Source organism: Asterias amurensis, chromosome 8 (assembly GCF_032118995.1).
Source record: "Asterias amurensis chromosome 8, ASM3211899v1".
Classification (NCBI taxonomy): domain Eukaryota; kingdom Metazoa; phylum Echinodermata; class Asteroidea; order Forcipulatida; family Asteriidae; genus Asterias; species Asterias amurensis.
In genome coordinates this window covers 9,526,009-9,542,404 of record NC_092655.1, presented here as the reverse complement: position 1 = coordinate 9,542,404, position 16,396 = coordinate 9,526,009, and the positions used below count along the sequence as shown (strand labels likewise).

The following is a 16,396-nucleotide window of genomic DNA, read 5'->3' as shown; positions in this document are numbered from 1 at the left end:
GAGGAGGGGAAGGTTTTGTTTGGAATGGTGTGTTGGAGGGGGTATGTTTGGAATGGTGTGTTGGAGGAGGGGAAGGTTATGTTTGGAATGGTGTGTTGCAGGAGTAGGAAGGTCATGTTTGGAATGGTGTGTTGGATGAGGGGAAGGTTATGTTTGGAATGGTGTGTTGGAGGAGTGGGAAGGTTATGTTTGGAACGGTGTGTTGGAGGAGGGGAAGGTTGTGTTTAGAATGGTGTGTTGAAAATAGGGAAAGGTTATGTTTGGAATGGTGCATTGGAGAAGGGAAGATTATGTTTGGAATGGTATGTTGGAGGAGGGGAAGGTTATGTTTGGAATGGTGTGTAAGAGGAGGGGAAGGTTATGTTTGGAATGGTGTGTTGGAGGAGGGGAAAGGTTGCGTTTGGAATGGTGTGTTGGAGGGGGGTATGTTTGGAATGGTGTGTTGGAGGGGGTATGTTTGGAATGGTGTGTTGGAGGAGTGGGAAGGTTATATTTGGAATGGTGTGTTGGAGGAGGGGAAGGTTATGTTTGAAATGGTGTGTTGGAGGAGGGGAAGGTTATGTTTGGAATGGTGTGTTGGATGAGGGGAAAGGTTGTGTTTGGAATGGTGTGTTGGAGGGGGGTATGTTTGGAATGGTGTGTTGGAGAAGGGGAAGCTTATGTTTGGATTGGTGTGTTGGAGGAGTGGGGGATATATTTGGAATGGTGTTTTGGAGGAGGAGCATGTTATGTTCGAAATGGTGTGTAAGAGGAGGGGAAGGTTATGTTTGGAATGGTGTGTTGGAGGAGGGGAAAGGTTGCGTTTGGAATGGTGTGTTGGAGGAGGGGAAGGTTATGTTTGGAATGGTGTGTTGGAGGAGGGGAAGGTTATGTTTGGAATGGTGTGTTGGAGGAGGGGAAAGGTTATGTTTGGAATGGTGTGTTGGAGTAGGGAAAGATTATGTTTGGAATTGTGTGTTGGAGGAGGGGAAGGTTATGTTTGAAATGGTGTGTTGGAGGAGGGGAAGATTATGTTTGGAATGGTGTTTTGGAGGAGGAGCATGTTATGTTTGAAATGGTGTGTAAGAGGAGGGGAAGGTTATGTTTGGAATGGTGTGTTGGAGATGGGGAAAGGTTGCGTTTGGAATGGTGTGTTGGAGGGGGGTATGTTTGGAATGGTGTGTTGGAGGAGTGGGAAGGTTATATTTGGAATGGTGTGTTGGAGGAGGGGAAGGTTATGTTTGAAATGGTGTGTTGGAGGAGGGGAAGGTTATGTTTGGAATGGTGTGTTGGAGGAGGGGAAAGGTTGCGTTTGGAATGGTGTGTTGGAGGGGGGTATGTTTGGAATGGTGTGTTGGAGAAGGGGAAGCTTATGTTTGGAATGGTGTGTTGGAGGAGGGGAAGGTTATGTTTGAAATGGTGTGTTGGAGGAGGGGAAGGTTATGTTTGGAATGGTGTGTTGGAGGAGGGGAAAGGTTGCGTTTGGAATGGTGTGTTGGAGGGGGTATGTTTGGAATGGTGTGTTGGAGAAGGGGAAGCTTATGTTTGGAATGGTGTGTTGGAGGAGTGGGAAGGTTATATTTGGAATGGTGTTTTGGAGGAGGAGCATGTTATGTTTGAAATGGTGTGTTAGAGGAGGGGAAGGTTATGTTTGGAATGGTGTGTTGGAGGAGGGGAAAGGTTGCGTTTGGAATGGTGTGTTGGAGGGGGGTATGTTTGGAATGGTGTGTTGGAGAAGGGGAAGGTTATGTTTGGAATGGTGTGTTGGAGGAGTGGGAAGGTTATATTTGGAATGGTGTGTTGGAGTAGGGAAAGGCTATGTTTGGAATGGTGTGTTGGAGGAGTGGGAAGGTTATGTTTGGAATGGTGTGTTGGAGGGGGGTATGTTTGGAATGGTGTGTTGGAGAAGGGGAAGGTTATGTTTGGAATGGTGTGTTGGAGGAGTGGGAAGGTTATATTTGGAATGGTGTGTTGGAGTAGGGAAAGGCTATGTTTGGAATGGTGTGTTGGAGGAGGGGAAGGTTGTGTTTAGAATGGTGTGTTGAAAATAGGGAAAGGTTATGTTTGGAATGGTGCATTGGAGAAGGGGAAGATTATGTTTGGAATGGTATGTTGGAGGAGGGGAGGGTTATGTTTGGAATGGTATATTGGAGGAGGGAAGGTTATGTTTGGAATGGTGTCTTGTAGTAGGGAAAGGCTATGTTTGGAATGTTGTGTTGGAGTAGGGAAAGATTATGTTTGGAATGGTGTGTTGGAGGAGGGGAAGGTTATGTTTGAAATGGTGTGTTGGAGGAGGGGAAGATTATGTTTGGAATGGTGTGTTGGTGGAGGGGAGGGTTATGATTCGAATGGTGTGTTGGAGGAGGGGAGGGTTATGTTTGGAGTGGTGTATTTGGAGAAGGGGAGGGTTATGTTTGGAATGGTGTGTTGGAGGAGGGGATGATTATGTTTGGAATTGTGTGTTGGTGGAGGGGATGGTTATGTTTGACATTGTGTGTTGGAGGAGGAGAAGGTTATGTTTAGAATGTTGTGTTGGAGGAGGGGAAGGTTATGTTTGGAATGGTGTGTATTAGGAATCGTGATCAAATAGTTCCACTTAAGATTTAGTGTAATTTCATACTCAGACTCAACCCATGGAAAAATCACGCAAGCAAAAATTATCGAGAGGTATTTTTATTTAAACCAAATCCCAAAATGTGATACATACAAACGATAACAAGCATTAATCATGTAAATGAACTTTTGTCTGCGTTCTTAAGATCTTCTTACCACAACAACCGAATGTTGTAGTGAGCTATGGGTATCGTTTCAGGAACGACAATATTCTTTGTAGCACCTTGAAGATTTTCGCACGACTACAGCGACTCAGGTATTAAGGGAGCCATACCACAATAATCCTATAATCCAATGGGGTCATCTCAGATGCTGGCAGGACGGACGATCCTAACCTTAGTGTGTACATCAATCGATGTAGCCAAAATGTACAGCTCGGCCGTACATGTCACGTCACTTCTCACTCGGAAAATACGAAGTGACTTGAGTGGTTGGGCAGCGATTGAAGCTGTGAGGCAAAGCGTATTTGGTTATAGCGTCGCATTTCAACAAACCAGTAGTTAATCTAGCCTGACATTGTAAATACTCCTCCAGATACGTGCAATTTTTTTTATACTAATGAGATTGTTCAATAAAGTGCTTTCTTTTTTTGAAACAATATTTTAATCTTATTTTGACGTGTGGCTGGTGGTCAGATAAATTAAGAAAGAAAAAAATTATGTTATGATAGATTTTCTTTTTAAACTTGGAACTGGCTATATTTTCAGTTTTTTCAAAACCGCTTTGACTTTTGAAAAATTGTGATTTGATTTGATGTTAACTGCCTAGGATTGATCCGTTTGATGCAATTTGTTTGTAGGCATTATATAGGCATGTTCTATTCGACCTAGATTGTGAATAATCTTTGCATACCATTTTGAGTAATCAACTTATTTGTGATTTGCAAAAAAAGGCATTTGGCTAAAGGTTACATATTCCAACAAACTGAAAAACGTTTCCAAGACAACTGAGGTTTTCCATGTCTGATTGCGTTGAAGTGAGAATGGAACATTTCTTGCCTCCAGAATTCATTAAAAATAGAAGCAACTTCCTGAGTAAGAAGATAATGTCAACGTTTAAATGTATCACAAGTAAATGATTCTCATGCAAGAACATGTAGTGAAAGTAGAATCCGATCGTCTATTATGGTTAGCTCTACGTGATTGCGTTACGCGTAAGTGTAGTCTTTTGCAGTTTAGTGTTTCCGTATGGTGCGGCGGTGTCGCCATTACGTGCGTGATTACCATTGTCGTGATACAGCTACACAAACATCCATTAAGATGTCAGGGCTGAAAAAACCAAGACAAAACAACTTTTAATAAAATATTCACACATTCCAAATATCTTTTGAAAATGCTGATTTAGGTCTATTGTATTCTTACCCATTCCAAACCACGACAGATTTGATGTTTCTGTTACATACAGATAGGCATCATGTATATTATAGCCTCACAACATGCATTTGCTGACGTTTGTACAGATACTAGTAGGAATATGACGTCACGCAGTATCCATTTTCAAAGCAATGAACGTGCCTTTTTCGCATCGTATACATGTTTTCCGAGTAAGGGGCACGTTGCCTTGGATCGGTCGAGTTGGTCCCTGAAAAGCGTTTGAAAATCTACATGGTTAGAAGAATGTTATGAAAGTACGTAGAATATAAAGATCCACTAATACGGCACGCAATTTTGTGGAGTCAAGTTTTTGACTTCATAAAATGGCCGACAGTGTTTATAGTTCGCAAAGTAAAGTAAACCCATGCAATTTCGAGGCATTATATTTTTGGTCATTTTATTGTACTTTTTTTTTTTTTACTTTTCAAACATCTTTCTTTGCATTTGCATTTCATAACAAACGGTTTCCAACGCTTTTAATGGCCCAACAACTCGATCGATCCAAGACAACGTGTCTATTTAAAACGTTACGCAAGACACGCCGTGAGACGTGTACGCGCCCGTTAAGTGCTGCACGCTGCCATGGCTGTGCCGCCATTGCTAGGTCGCTGACTTACTAGGTCTGTTTTACTTTTTATTCGAATTAGGTGTCTTCCTAAATGATTTAGACACCTTCCCTGACAGGACAGCATGACGAAATGATGTAGAACATTATTTGAAACTAAGCGGGAGTTGAATATTGAAGTTCTGTCAAAAAACCTTGCCGATGTAACACATTTTAAACCCGACCGTGCATTTTCCAAGTCTATCACACTAAGCCCACCGTGTCGTTTCAAGACTCAGTTTCTGTTTGTAGTTGTTTATGGACAGTGTTCTTTACATCGTTGTGTCGTGCTGTCTTGTCATGGAAATTATGTAAATCGATGAGAAAGACATCAAGAGTGAATCCAACTTTCCTTCCAAACACCTTTACACAGTCTTCAACAAGGAACTCAATACTCTGTCGGACAACCCCCGAACCCATTTGCACAGGGCTGCAAATGAACACAACAATACCGTGGACAAATGTTTACAAATCACCCTCTCCAGAAAGGGGGTGATGTACTGTACCGGTTATTGCATAAAATTCTACCATTGCAGGAAGTTCTCCATTTCATCGACCGTAGTCGTGCGGCTGGTGTGGACCATCAGAAAAAGGAACCCTGCTACATCTTATCTTCCACTACCCATCAATTCAACCAGCACTCAACCTTCTGCACCGATGCATTACACAACTACTTCCCACACTGACACTAACTTTTGAAACATACTGGTGCCTCATCCATCACAGCAGGGGCCGACCGAGAGAAAACGTTGATTTAGCCAATTATTTAAATATTAGCTTTTAAGCTAGTATTTACTGGTTATATGTACACTCCAATTTCAAAGACTGCCTTCACACCTGGAAATACCGTATTAAAAGTAAAATCATAATAGAGTACCGCTACTACTAGCTCCAGAACAATGTTCCCATTTTCCTCAAGAAATGGGGTCTCTGCAACATGTTCAAGATCACCGATAATGCCATTGAATGAACTCTGTAATTCTGTTTCTCATTCTTGTTTACCATGCCATGCTAATGTATTTGCTTAAGTGTTAATTTAGGTGTTGTTTCAAATCCCAGCTACTGACCTGTTTTTTTGTAACAGTTATTTCTTGTCTATTGCTATTGTAACTTTGTACTTTTCTATGTTTTTGTAAACTATGTATATTTTGTGTATAAATAAAGTGTTTGCTTTGAAAAGTCAAAAAAGTCCACCAACCAATCAATCAAAAGAAATTTATACAGTGCCAAAATCAAAAGTTTTCTCTTGGTGGGGCACCAACAGAAGATTGAAGGGGCGGGGCACAATTTTGCTTTTGGTTTCACTTAAGAAGCACAAGTTCCTACATGATTAATATCAGATCAATCTAAGCGGTTTGAACAAATGTCGGCACCGATCGCGCTAATATTTTACAAGAAGCTTCAGAAGCCCCTCATTTCTTGGAACAGATTTAATCTCAGAGCAACTGAGCGGGAAAAAAAAATGTTCGTCTCTTTTACGCTCAGATTTTACCAGCAGTTACAGAAACCCATAATACTAACAGAAATAGTCTATTACGTTTTGAATGTTCCATTTTCGCATACTTTAGAAACGTGTTCATTGGAAATGTGTGAGTTTACAAATAGTTTGAAGCACTGAGTTATACGTCACCTTTGCTCATCGAAAATTTATTAACAAAAAGTCGCATCCCCTTAAGATGATCCCCTGGCTGCCGCTTCCCAGGTTGTATCGTAATTTGGGTGTGATCCCTGGCTACACGGCAGTTATCGGTTGTATGGCTTCTGACTGGCACCCCCGAACAAAGATATTGACAACATAGGGACACCGCCAATATAGGGCTAGATAGCTCAGTTGGAAGAGCGCCGGCACGTTAATCCGGAGGTCGTTGGTTCAAATCCCACTCTAGTCAATTCTTTGTTCAACCCCAAAAATCATTTCAAAATTTACCTAGTCAGTTTCCCTTGTGGTTTATATTGATATCTGAAACAAAAAGTCGCATCCCCTTAAGGTAATCCCCTGGCTGCCGCTTCCCAGGTTGTATCGTAATTTGGGTGTGATCCCTGGCTACACGGCAGTTAACGGTTGTATGGCTTCTGACTGGCACCCCCGAACAAAGATATTGACAAAATAGGGACACCGCCAATATAGGGCTAGATAGCTCAGTTGGTAGAGCGCCGGCACGTTAATCCGGAGGTCGTTGGTTTGAATCCCACTCTAGTCAATTCTTTGTTCAACCCCAAAAAAGAAAACTTATTAATTTAAACATTACTTGTATATGCTGGTATTTATTCTCAAAGGTTCAGATTTCAAATTTGGGGTGGGGGGGGGGGGGGGGTTATTATACCATGTTGCGTAACTAGAGGGGAGCGTCCTGTATCCCTATAGGTACGCCACTGCTTATGCATTAGCGTCGTCATAAAGTTGTCATCTTAGAGGTAAAACGAGTAACAATGGAAAAAGCAAATCTTTGTACTTTCAGCCCACAGGATGGGCTAATGAGCACTTCGTTTTTCCTGTAGCTGAGGGCACCCTATGTCAATTGCTTTCATGTATCTATCGTCAACACTAATGGAAGTCAACAACTTGTACATCACATATTATGCAAATTATTTAATTATAAAACTCTTTCCACAGACGTCATCACCCAAGCTGAATCTTGGTTGCATTTTCATTTGGGGTTGGTTCCTTCGTGTGTTATTTACCGTTCATTCAACATTTTTGTGCGAGCGGATAAACACACACAATATTTGTAAATGCTATGGTTTTATTGCAACTGTTTCTTTATTTCTTATTTGTTTGCAATGGGTCTTTAGTAGCAAGTGTTTTTCCCTCTTTGCCGGCAATGTTCTTAACCAACAACACGGACATAATTTGCCCCGTGCAGTGTACTTTCAACGGAAAATAATAACATAAATAATACATGCGTGATTTTGCCTCTTAAACTTTTGGTCACCTGCAAAATACCAATAATTTAAAGTCCTCCCGTTATTTTCTTTTATTTACTGGTTATTCGTCATGCAAGTTTAATAGCCCTGCCTGCGTACTTACATCAGCCAATCTATGGAGTAGTTAATAATATAACGCATATAAGAACGTGGGCTGTAACCATGGAGATGAATATCATCATACGATCCAAGCCGATTACAGTTTCCTTGAGTGTACCTATTCATTTACAAACTTACTGCATTTGGATTTATTAAACCGAATAAATAATGCAAAGCCAGACTAAATATAATGATTCAAATACCGATAGATCGATTTTGATCGATCCTGTTTGAAGTCACTGATTTTAATTGAACGAAAATAAAAATATTAAAAATAACAATACGGGAATATTTTTGTACATAAAATTGAAGGTTGTGGAATTTAAAGAACAAAATGTTTTGTGGTAAAAACCCATAAGTGAATGGACCTACACATTGTTTAGTCATCATTGAATTGTTTGTCCCAATATCGATGTGTATGAAATATAAATAGAACATAGTCTCGAGGCAACGGGTTGAATATTTGGAGTTATTGTTGACATCATTTCTGTAAAGTGATTTATTTAGTATCAAAGGCTAGGCAATCAAGTAAGTGTAAAATAATTACACAAAGTGTTGTTAATAATGTTGACTGCGAGATTGTAGTGCAGACGCTGTCGTACTCTATAGATGAGAGAGTCGTTTTGACAACAGGGAGAAGGCCAGAGTGGGTTCATGTAATGCAATTACTAGGGGACACTAGAGCTATGCAATATGCGAATGCGACAGCGCGTGTGCCAAGCATTAACGCCAAGGTGGCGTGGGATTCTGGGGCCCACAAACAGGAAGTTACACAGATCGTAAGCTGCACAGCACAACATATTCAACAAAATACACGCTGTTTGTTGAGACAACTATTAAGATCAGTCGTCGATTCTTCTCAACTTGGTTTAGAAAAAGTATCGCTCCAAAATATTGAAGCTCTGGTAGCCATGAAAAACAACTTTATAATTAAAGAAACTTATGGGATACTGTTTCATTTTAGTTTAAAGCATAAATTATTTCTAGCCATTCTAACCACCAATATGCTGAGATTTATGATTACGTTTAAAGCTCTCGACATAATCTTTCTGTGAAATGTATGATTGGATTCACATTGTCAACAGCGCAACAGTCCCGCTCAATGGTCCAGAGGCCTGCTAAATGGTCCAGAGGCCAATTCAACGGTCCAGAGGCCCGCTCAATGGTCCAGCCAGAAGCCTGCTCAATGGTCCAGAGGCACGCTCATTGGTGCAGAGGCCCGCTCAATGGTCCAGAGGCCCGCTCAATGGTCCAGAGGTCTGCTCAATGGTCCAGCGGCCCGCTCAATGGTCAAGAGGCCTGCTCAATGGTCAAGAGGCCTGCTCAATGGTCCAGAGGCTCGCTCATTGGTGCAGAGGCCCACTCAATGGTACAGAGGCATGCTCAATGGTCCAGCGGCCCGCTAAATTTTGGTCCAGAGGCCAGCTCAATGGGCAAGAGGCCCATTCAATGGTCCAGGGGCCCGCTCACTGGTCCATAGGTCTGCTCAATGGTCCAGAGGCACGCTCATTGGTCCAGAGGCCTGCTCATTGGTCCAGAGGCCTGCTCATTGGTCCAGAGGCACGCTCAATGGTCCAGAGGCCCGCTCAATGGTCCAGAGGCTCGCTCATTGGTGCAGAGGCCCGCTCAATGGTCCAGAGGCCTGCTCATTGGTGCAGAGGCCTGCTCAATGGTCCAGAGGCCTGCTCAATGGTCCAGAGGCTCGCTCATTGGTGCAGAGGCCCGCTCAATGGTCCAGAGGCCCGCTCAATGGTCCAGAGGCCCGCTCAATGGTCCAGAGGCTCGCTCATTGGTGCAGAGGCACGCTCAAACGCTCAGAGGCCCATACTGATCGAAACGTTGAGTTTCAGCACCAGCACTACTCAAAGGAGGTTTACATTGCAAACCTCACCTATATTAAACAAAAACGGTTCACTTTGCTTCCGGACGCAACCTCAACACCCAAGATAAATACTGTTTGCCTCTGTCGGGGTTTTTCATTTAATTTACAGGCATAATAATTGTTATGTCTAATGTGAAACATTAATTCCTCGACGTTAGGGAGTAATGTGTCTCAAGTACATTTGATGACGAATTGGACAACCGACAGTGCACGTGATTACAAAATAAACTAATCATCCGATATGAACGAATAATGACCCCCTCCCCCGATCATAGCCTACTCTCCCGCCACCACCAGCACCACTACTAATGCTTGCATTATTTCTTATGTTTTGATTAACAAGATCGATTTGTGTAGGCTTGGGACTTGCCTGATCGATAACATGGCCGTACCTTTCAAATCCGTCAAACATTGATCGCAGATCAGTGAGGCGTGCATAACCGAAGTCGAACCGGTTGCCATTACTTTCTGTGATTACAAAAACCTTCATACCTATCAGGCTAGGTCTATATACTCAAAATGTGGATCAATTCATTTCACGAATTTGTATTTGTTGATGGATTGGCTTGCGCCCATGTCGAAATTTGCTTAGAAACGAAATATATAATATAAGAATTCGAATATCTCATTGAAGTAGAATGTTCTGTCTCCCCAAATTCATGTTTGGAGACCTGTGTATATATTGACATTACAGTTTGCTGGATACTATATAAGGCCGGTTTAGTCAGTCAGTTACACGAGGAAAATGTTCGAACGCCAACGATTACTCAACACATCACCAGATAAGTGGCAATGGGGCTCACGGTGTACAGTGTACATTTTTTGAAAAATTGCCAACTAAGCCGCGCTTTGAAATTGGGCCCTGGTACATTGGGTCAACAGTGTTATGTAATTTCACCAACAACATGGGATCATCGATGTTCCGAAGGCCGGCTGCCCACTAGTCCAACTTATCTCTTTCCCCTTGAAAAAAAGGTATTGTCATCACAATTGCGGTTGAATGTTGTGCAATCCATCTATAGATTTCAAACGAATCATGTGTTTTATACGGTCACCCTAAAGGGCCCAATTTCATGGCTCTGCTTATCACCGAATAATTATGCGCTTACGATCACCATTCTCCGGCTTACGTGCCAGCGCTGAATTTCTGCGCTTGCTGTGTAAGCGTAGAATGCCTAGTAACGTGGAGTGCGCACGCGCACGACGGTAAGCAGAGCTAAGTTTCGAAACGACAGGCTTTGGTCTTAGCTTTTGATCCAGTCTTCAGCACCATTTTGAAGCCAATTACGAAACGCCAGGCATCGGCTTTCGTTGTTTTTCAAACTACGGATCCAGTCCGAGCCAACACAAGAGGTCAGAGCTGTGCATTGAGAGAGTTGTGACATGGAGGGACCAGTTTTCTTTGGTCACGTGGTTGCTGGACGCCATGTTGTCTCCAAATGCGGCACAACTATTGATCTCTAGAGATCAATGAGCACAACCCAATCGGCAGACTAGTCTGGCACCCCGTGTTCGCCCATGCGTTTCTTGAGGGAACAAAATGGCTTCTAATCGCAAATTGTCGTAACCCTCCCAATTTACGGCTCTGAAGGTTGGATTCGCTGTAATTGATGACGTTTTTGGCACTTTTGCTGAGGACATTTTACTTTAACTAACAACAGACTTCACATGATATATAACCCACTGAGAAGGTCAACAATGTACGATGTAAAACAAATTTGTTTCTGTTTTAATTTACTTCGTGTTAATAATATTTCGCTGTATTTTTTGTATATATATATATATATATAAATTGGGAGACCACCAACATAGGGCTAGATAGCTCAGTTGGTAGAGCGCCGGCACGTTAAACCGGAGGTCGTTGGTTCAAATCCCGCTCTAGTCAATTTTTCTTTGTTCAATCCTAAATCATTTAAAAATGTACCCAGTCAGTTTCCCTTGTGGTTTATTATTTGATATATATATATATATATATATATATTTTAATGCTTTTAAATTAAACGATCCTATATTATAATTCATGTTTATATCTTCTGATGTACCGGTTATTTACAAATGAAAATATTTAGTTAGATTTTTCTAAAGGGAAATACATTGCATGGCTTTTACAAAAAGTGACATAATTTCTGAATTGTTACATACATTTAAACATTGGGCATGAATGAATGTAATTGATACACATTATATCTAATACTTGTAGGCCTTTTCTGCATTTTGGAGCAACGCTTATTGCACACGGAGCCCGAGCCGGTGATGATGGGTCTCGCCGCGCCATTTTGTTCACTGCATGCCTTGCTCACTCGCAACCCACAAGCTCACCCATAAACACCCGCTCAAGTTTGGTAGCCCGCAGTCAAGAGGCACCAAGTCAACGAGCAATGGTCCCCTCTTATTTTTCCTTGATTCTTCTTTTACCTTATTATGCATGATTCATTTGAATAGGAATCGCGGCAAAATACTTGCACTTTGACACGGTGTGTACGAAACGTCTTATAAAAGCGGCAGAAGTTTTTTACAAGCGTGCACGCTAGTCGCTTTTGGGAGGCAATCATCTTTGTTTTCAGAACATCTCTACACTGCCCACGTGTGCGAAAGCGAGGCTGAGTTGTAATAATCAAAAGATCGAAAAACGATGAGAGGGCACGTATTGTACATAAACGCGAATCCGTCACAACAGATTGTGAATCCACAACAACGAATTGTGAATCCACAACAACGAATTGTGAATCCATTATAACGGAGTGGGTTCATCTTTAAACAAAATAATATCGTCATACCATAGTCCAAGGCCTATACTCCAAGGCCTATACTCCAACAAGACATTCAAAGACACGTTTTTAAGTTCTGATTAAAAATGAGAATTATTTTGACGGAAATTATTATGATACATTCTGTAGTTGTTGTGGAAGGCTTAGGGCCTACAGACAGCTTTTCACAAAATGTTGAGGGAAGTCTGTTCAGTACAATGTTAATCGTCGTCTGGTAATGGTTGAAGTCAACCTATATGTTGTGCGTGGAAGCACAAAACAAATAAACATCAGCTTCTTAATAGACCATCTTCCTGGACTGTAACATTCCATACAAATAATGCGTATTATTTTGTTTATTACGTGATATGAATTATCAAACTTGTAGGCCATCTCTTTTCCTTTTTTACTTTTCCTGACCGAAAATTAAATGGTGTATAGGCCTGCATAAGCATTTAAACGGTTTTAATCAATTTAATTGTTATAGTATAAGGAATCTTGTTCTGTCCTTTAAAAAAAGTCCCAAAGCAATAGCTCATTTGGATACGCTCTTAGCCAGAACAAAATGCGGGTCTTCGCGACGTTGCTTGGATTGGACGGAAAGGTGACGAGGTGTGTAGCTGTAGCAGTAACGCCCACGCGTGACCATCGTATTATTTTGTCATTGCTTTGAACAACACTTGTCTTTACCTTCACCAAAGGAAATCCGCAACGCACATGTGTTGAACTACATATAGCAGTCCATACACAAAGGTAAAGAGCTTTTTGGTTGATAATAAATCGAGGATCATTTTCCCCAAAATGCACATTTGCATACATAATATCTTTCTAATTGTAAACAGAGCAGAACCTTAAAGGGTCTATGTACTTTTTGTAGGACAAAACACACAATGTTCACAGATTGACAGTAAACTTACACAGTTTGAAGATAATGGTAGTAGAAAGCTACCCTGATAATTACTTGCTGAGGTGCTGTAGTTTTTGAGAAATTAGTAAAACAATGTCATGAAAATAATTTTCGTCTCAACGATCATGAGAACATTATTTTAGCATGTAAAAACTCATTTCAAAAACTCATTTCTCAAAAACTACAGCGCCTCAGCTACCAATATTTTAAGGTACGCTTTCTTTTATCATTATCTTCAAACGGTGTAGGTTTAATGTAAATCTGTGGACATTGTGTTTTGTGTTACAAAAAGTACCCAAATCCAAGTCTGAAATATAATACGGACATTGTTACAAACTTGTCCAACAACGTTAGGCAAATAAAATTGGGACAGTATATTTAATGCTTAGAGTATTATACATTACAATGACCTTTGCGTCTATTTCAATGAAATCAACGCTCCGGAATGAATAGCTGAATACAGGTGTGGTGGATATTTCGACAGTACACAAATAAATAAAACGCATCGCCCTGCAATACAGATGCTAATTAATGATGACTTCATAAATTATTAAGTTTATACATCGACTGTTAATCATCATTTGACTTTCAAAACCACCCCATCCCACCTATAGACATAACTGAATATAGAATACCAATCTTTACCGTGGCAGTATTAAATTGGATGCAAATAATGATGTACGTAGACCTGTATATGCCTGTATCGGCAGAACCTTGTGTGAATTGCTATTTAATGGAATATGCTGAAGGTTTTATGTGTTCATACTAGTCCTTGAATTGTCAGCAAAATGCAATAGAATGTGGGTGAACTAATAATTAGGTTACATAACATGAATGACAAATAATATACTCACCAATGATACTAGACCCAATGGCATGACGAGTACAGCGAGTAGAAGATCAGCCAGAGCCAGACTAGCTATTACATAATTCGACATTGACTTCAAGCCCCTCTCTCTATAAACAGCAATCAACACCAGCATATTACCGAAGAATGTCCAAATAATTAGAGCCACGAGCAGCAAACTGGGCAAATTCAACTCAACTGCTGTGCTGTGAGGTTGATCACTCGTTGCGTTAGATAGATTCCATGCTGTTAGGAAGTCTTCATTTTCTAGTTGAAACAGCATGTATTTGATAGACATTTCGATATAACTCACGCAAATATCCAATCAGAATAACCATCCTTTCAAAAAAACATCTACTCCTTCGTAATGTTGGCTCTCGTTATCATTTCAAACAAAGAAAATTGACGAACTGACAATTGGAGGTTTGGGCTGAATTTATAGAGTTATTCCATGGCTTGACATGAAGCGCAGCAGTACATCAGTTTGATATCTCCGTGTTCGTGAATCTAACTGCAACTCCTTTGTATGATGTATTGACGCATACTTTCAGTTGATGGGATTGAGCGGAAGCGATACAAAGTGGAGCCGTGTGCGAATAGTCTCGAAGCCAGTTTCATTCGTCCACAGGTTAGTGGTGATTCTTGCCAATGCTTCCAATGGTGCGTGATGTCGGAAATGCAGTTGCGGCAAGAGTGACTCTACGAATCTTATTTGGGTGGTATGGTGCGTCCACACGCACTCAGGCGAATGTATAGAGAAATCCCCTGCGGCAGATCCCCGGGGTCACACACGATCTCTCAAAACTGAATTGGATTCAGAAAGGAAGAATGGTTACTATAGCGACACAGAACCGTGGATAAAAATGTCTTGATGAAACCTTGGCATCTAGATTTTGGTCATCCGTGGGTTGCGCCTTCCTAAGCTGAACCATAATAATTGTAGGGCTGAAATTGTGCAGCTAATATGTCTGATTGAACACTAAATCGACCCACTGTTTTTAGAGTGCGCAAAAAAATAGCTCAAAGAATCATAACATGTGTTGTGAAAAAAAGGTAAATCTCACAAAAACAATTAAACTGTCTCGCACCGGGAATGAAGAATCATCTTACGTTAACTTTACTACAAATAAAACAAAAAACAGCAAAAAAAAAAATTAATTGGGTGTTTTTTGCCTTGATTTACTTCTAAAAGAAGTTTGGTCATAGATTCAAATGAACGATTACATCTCATTTTATTTGATTTATTTGATATCATTTCACTGCGTTTCATTTCGTTTCTTTACTTTCTGTTATTCTTCATATTTTATTAATATATAATATTTGCAATATTTTATATATTCACGTTGTACTTTTTGTTTTTATGTGCTCTGTTTGTTTTAATATTATTCTAATAAAATATTATAAATGTTTTTTTTTAAATGAATTTTGAGTATAACTGTGGAAGATCGATCACCAAAATTCTCGTTTTTCAAAGGATAAAACCTGCAGCGGACCCCCTTCGTGTCAAAACTAACTACATATTGGCCAGAGAGCACATTGTCGGTCAAACGTGAGCACCACAACTCATTCTAAACTTCTTTTTCTTCTTCCAATCTGCCTTTCAAAGGCTGCTTCAACAATTGAAGATTACCGCACTGCGGCTGGGCACACGCGTGAAACCATGAGACCGTAGCGAAATCAAGTGCAATATTATACATGGTGCAAGTAAAACTGGCCAGCAAGACTAAACTTGGTTAAACCCTCAGTGCATCCTTGAATGCATCCAGAGAGGGGGAGAGGGCAGGGTCCATCTTCAAGCAGTTCCAGTCCCTAATTGTACGAGGAAAGAGACCTGATTGCTGCAGTGCGGGATGTAGAAGCGAGATCCATGTCCTGTAGTCTGGTACTGTGCTTCTGTGAGATGTGCTTGCCAGTTGATGTCCACAAGATCATTTCGAATACGGTACATCATGGCAAGACAGCTTTGGAGACGTCTTCTTTCCAGAGTGGGCCACTGTAGGTTTTTGAGCATGGTGGTTACGCTGTTGGTATGGTGGTAGTTAACGGTGACATAGTGAGCACCTCTACGTTGGACCATCTCAAGCTTGTCGATGTTGCGCTTGGCGTGTGGCTCACACTTAGCAGCTGCATATTCCACAATCGGCCGAACATATGTTGTGTTTGTTTCCTGCTTGATATTTGGGTTGCAATGTCTGAAATTCCGGTTTAGGAAGGCTTGCACTGTAAAAAATTACCGTAATTATACGGTGAAAAGTACGTAAATAGCTACGGTGTTTTACCGTAACGAGATTTTTCCATGACTTTACGGTGCAACCCCGTAAATACCGGCTCGCAATGCACCATGGGATTGTTTAAAAAAACTACCGTAATTTTACGGTGAGAAATGTGCATATTTCGACGGTGAATTACCATTCTCGCTT

At 41.0% G+C, this 16,396-nt stretch overlaps 1 protein-coding gene across 1 annotated transcript in view; it reads right to left on the bottom strand.

Moving 5' to 3' along the window:
* LOC139940752 (D(3) dopamine receptor-like) overlaps positions 1-14,274 on the bottom strand; it is a 31,373-nt gene extending 17,099 nt beyond the window's left edge. The window contains exon 1 of the mRNA XM_071937121.1: positions 13,984-14,274. Coding sequence (XP_071793222.1) covers positions 13,984-14,274 — 291 coding nt within the window. The remainder of the gene's footprint in view (positions 1-13,983) is intronic.
* Between the last annotated feature and the right edge of the window lie 2,122 nt (positions 14,275-16,396).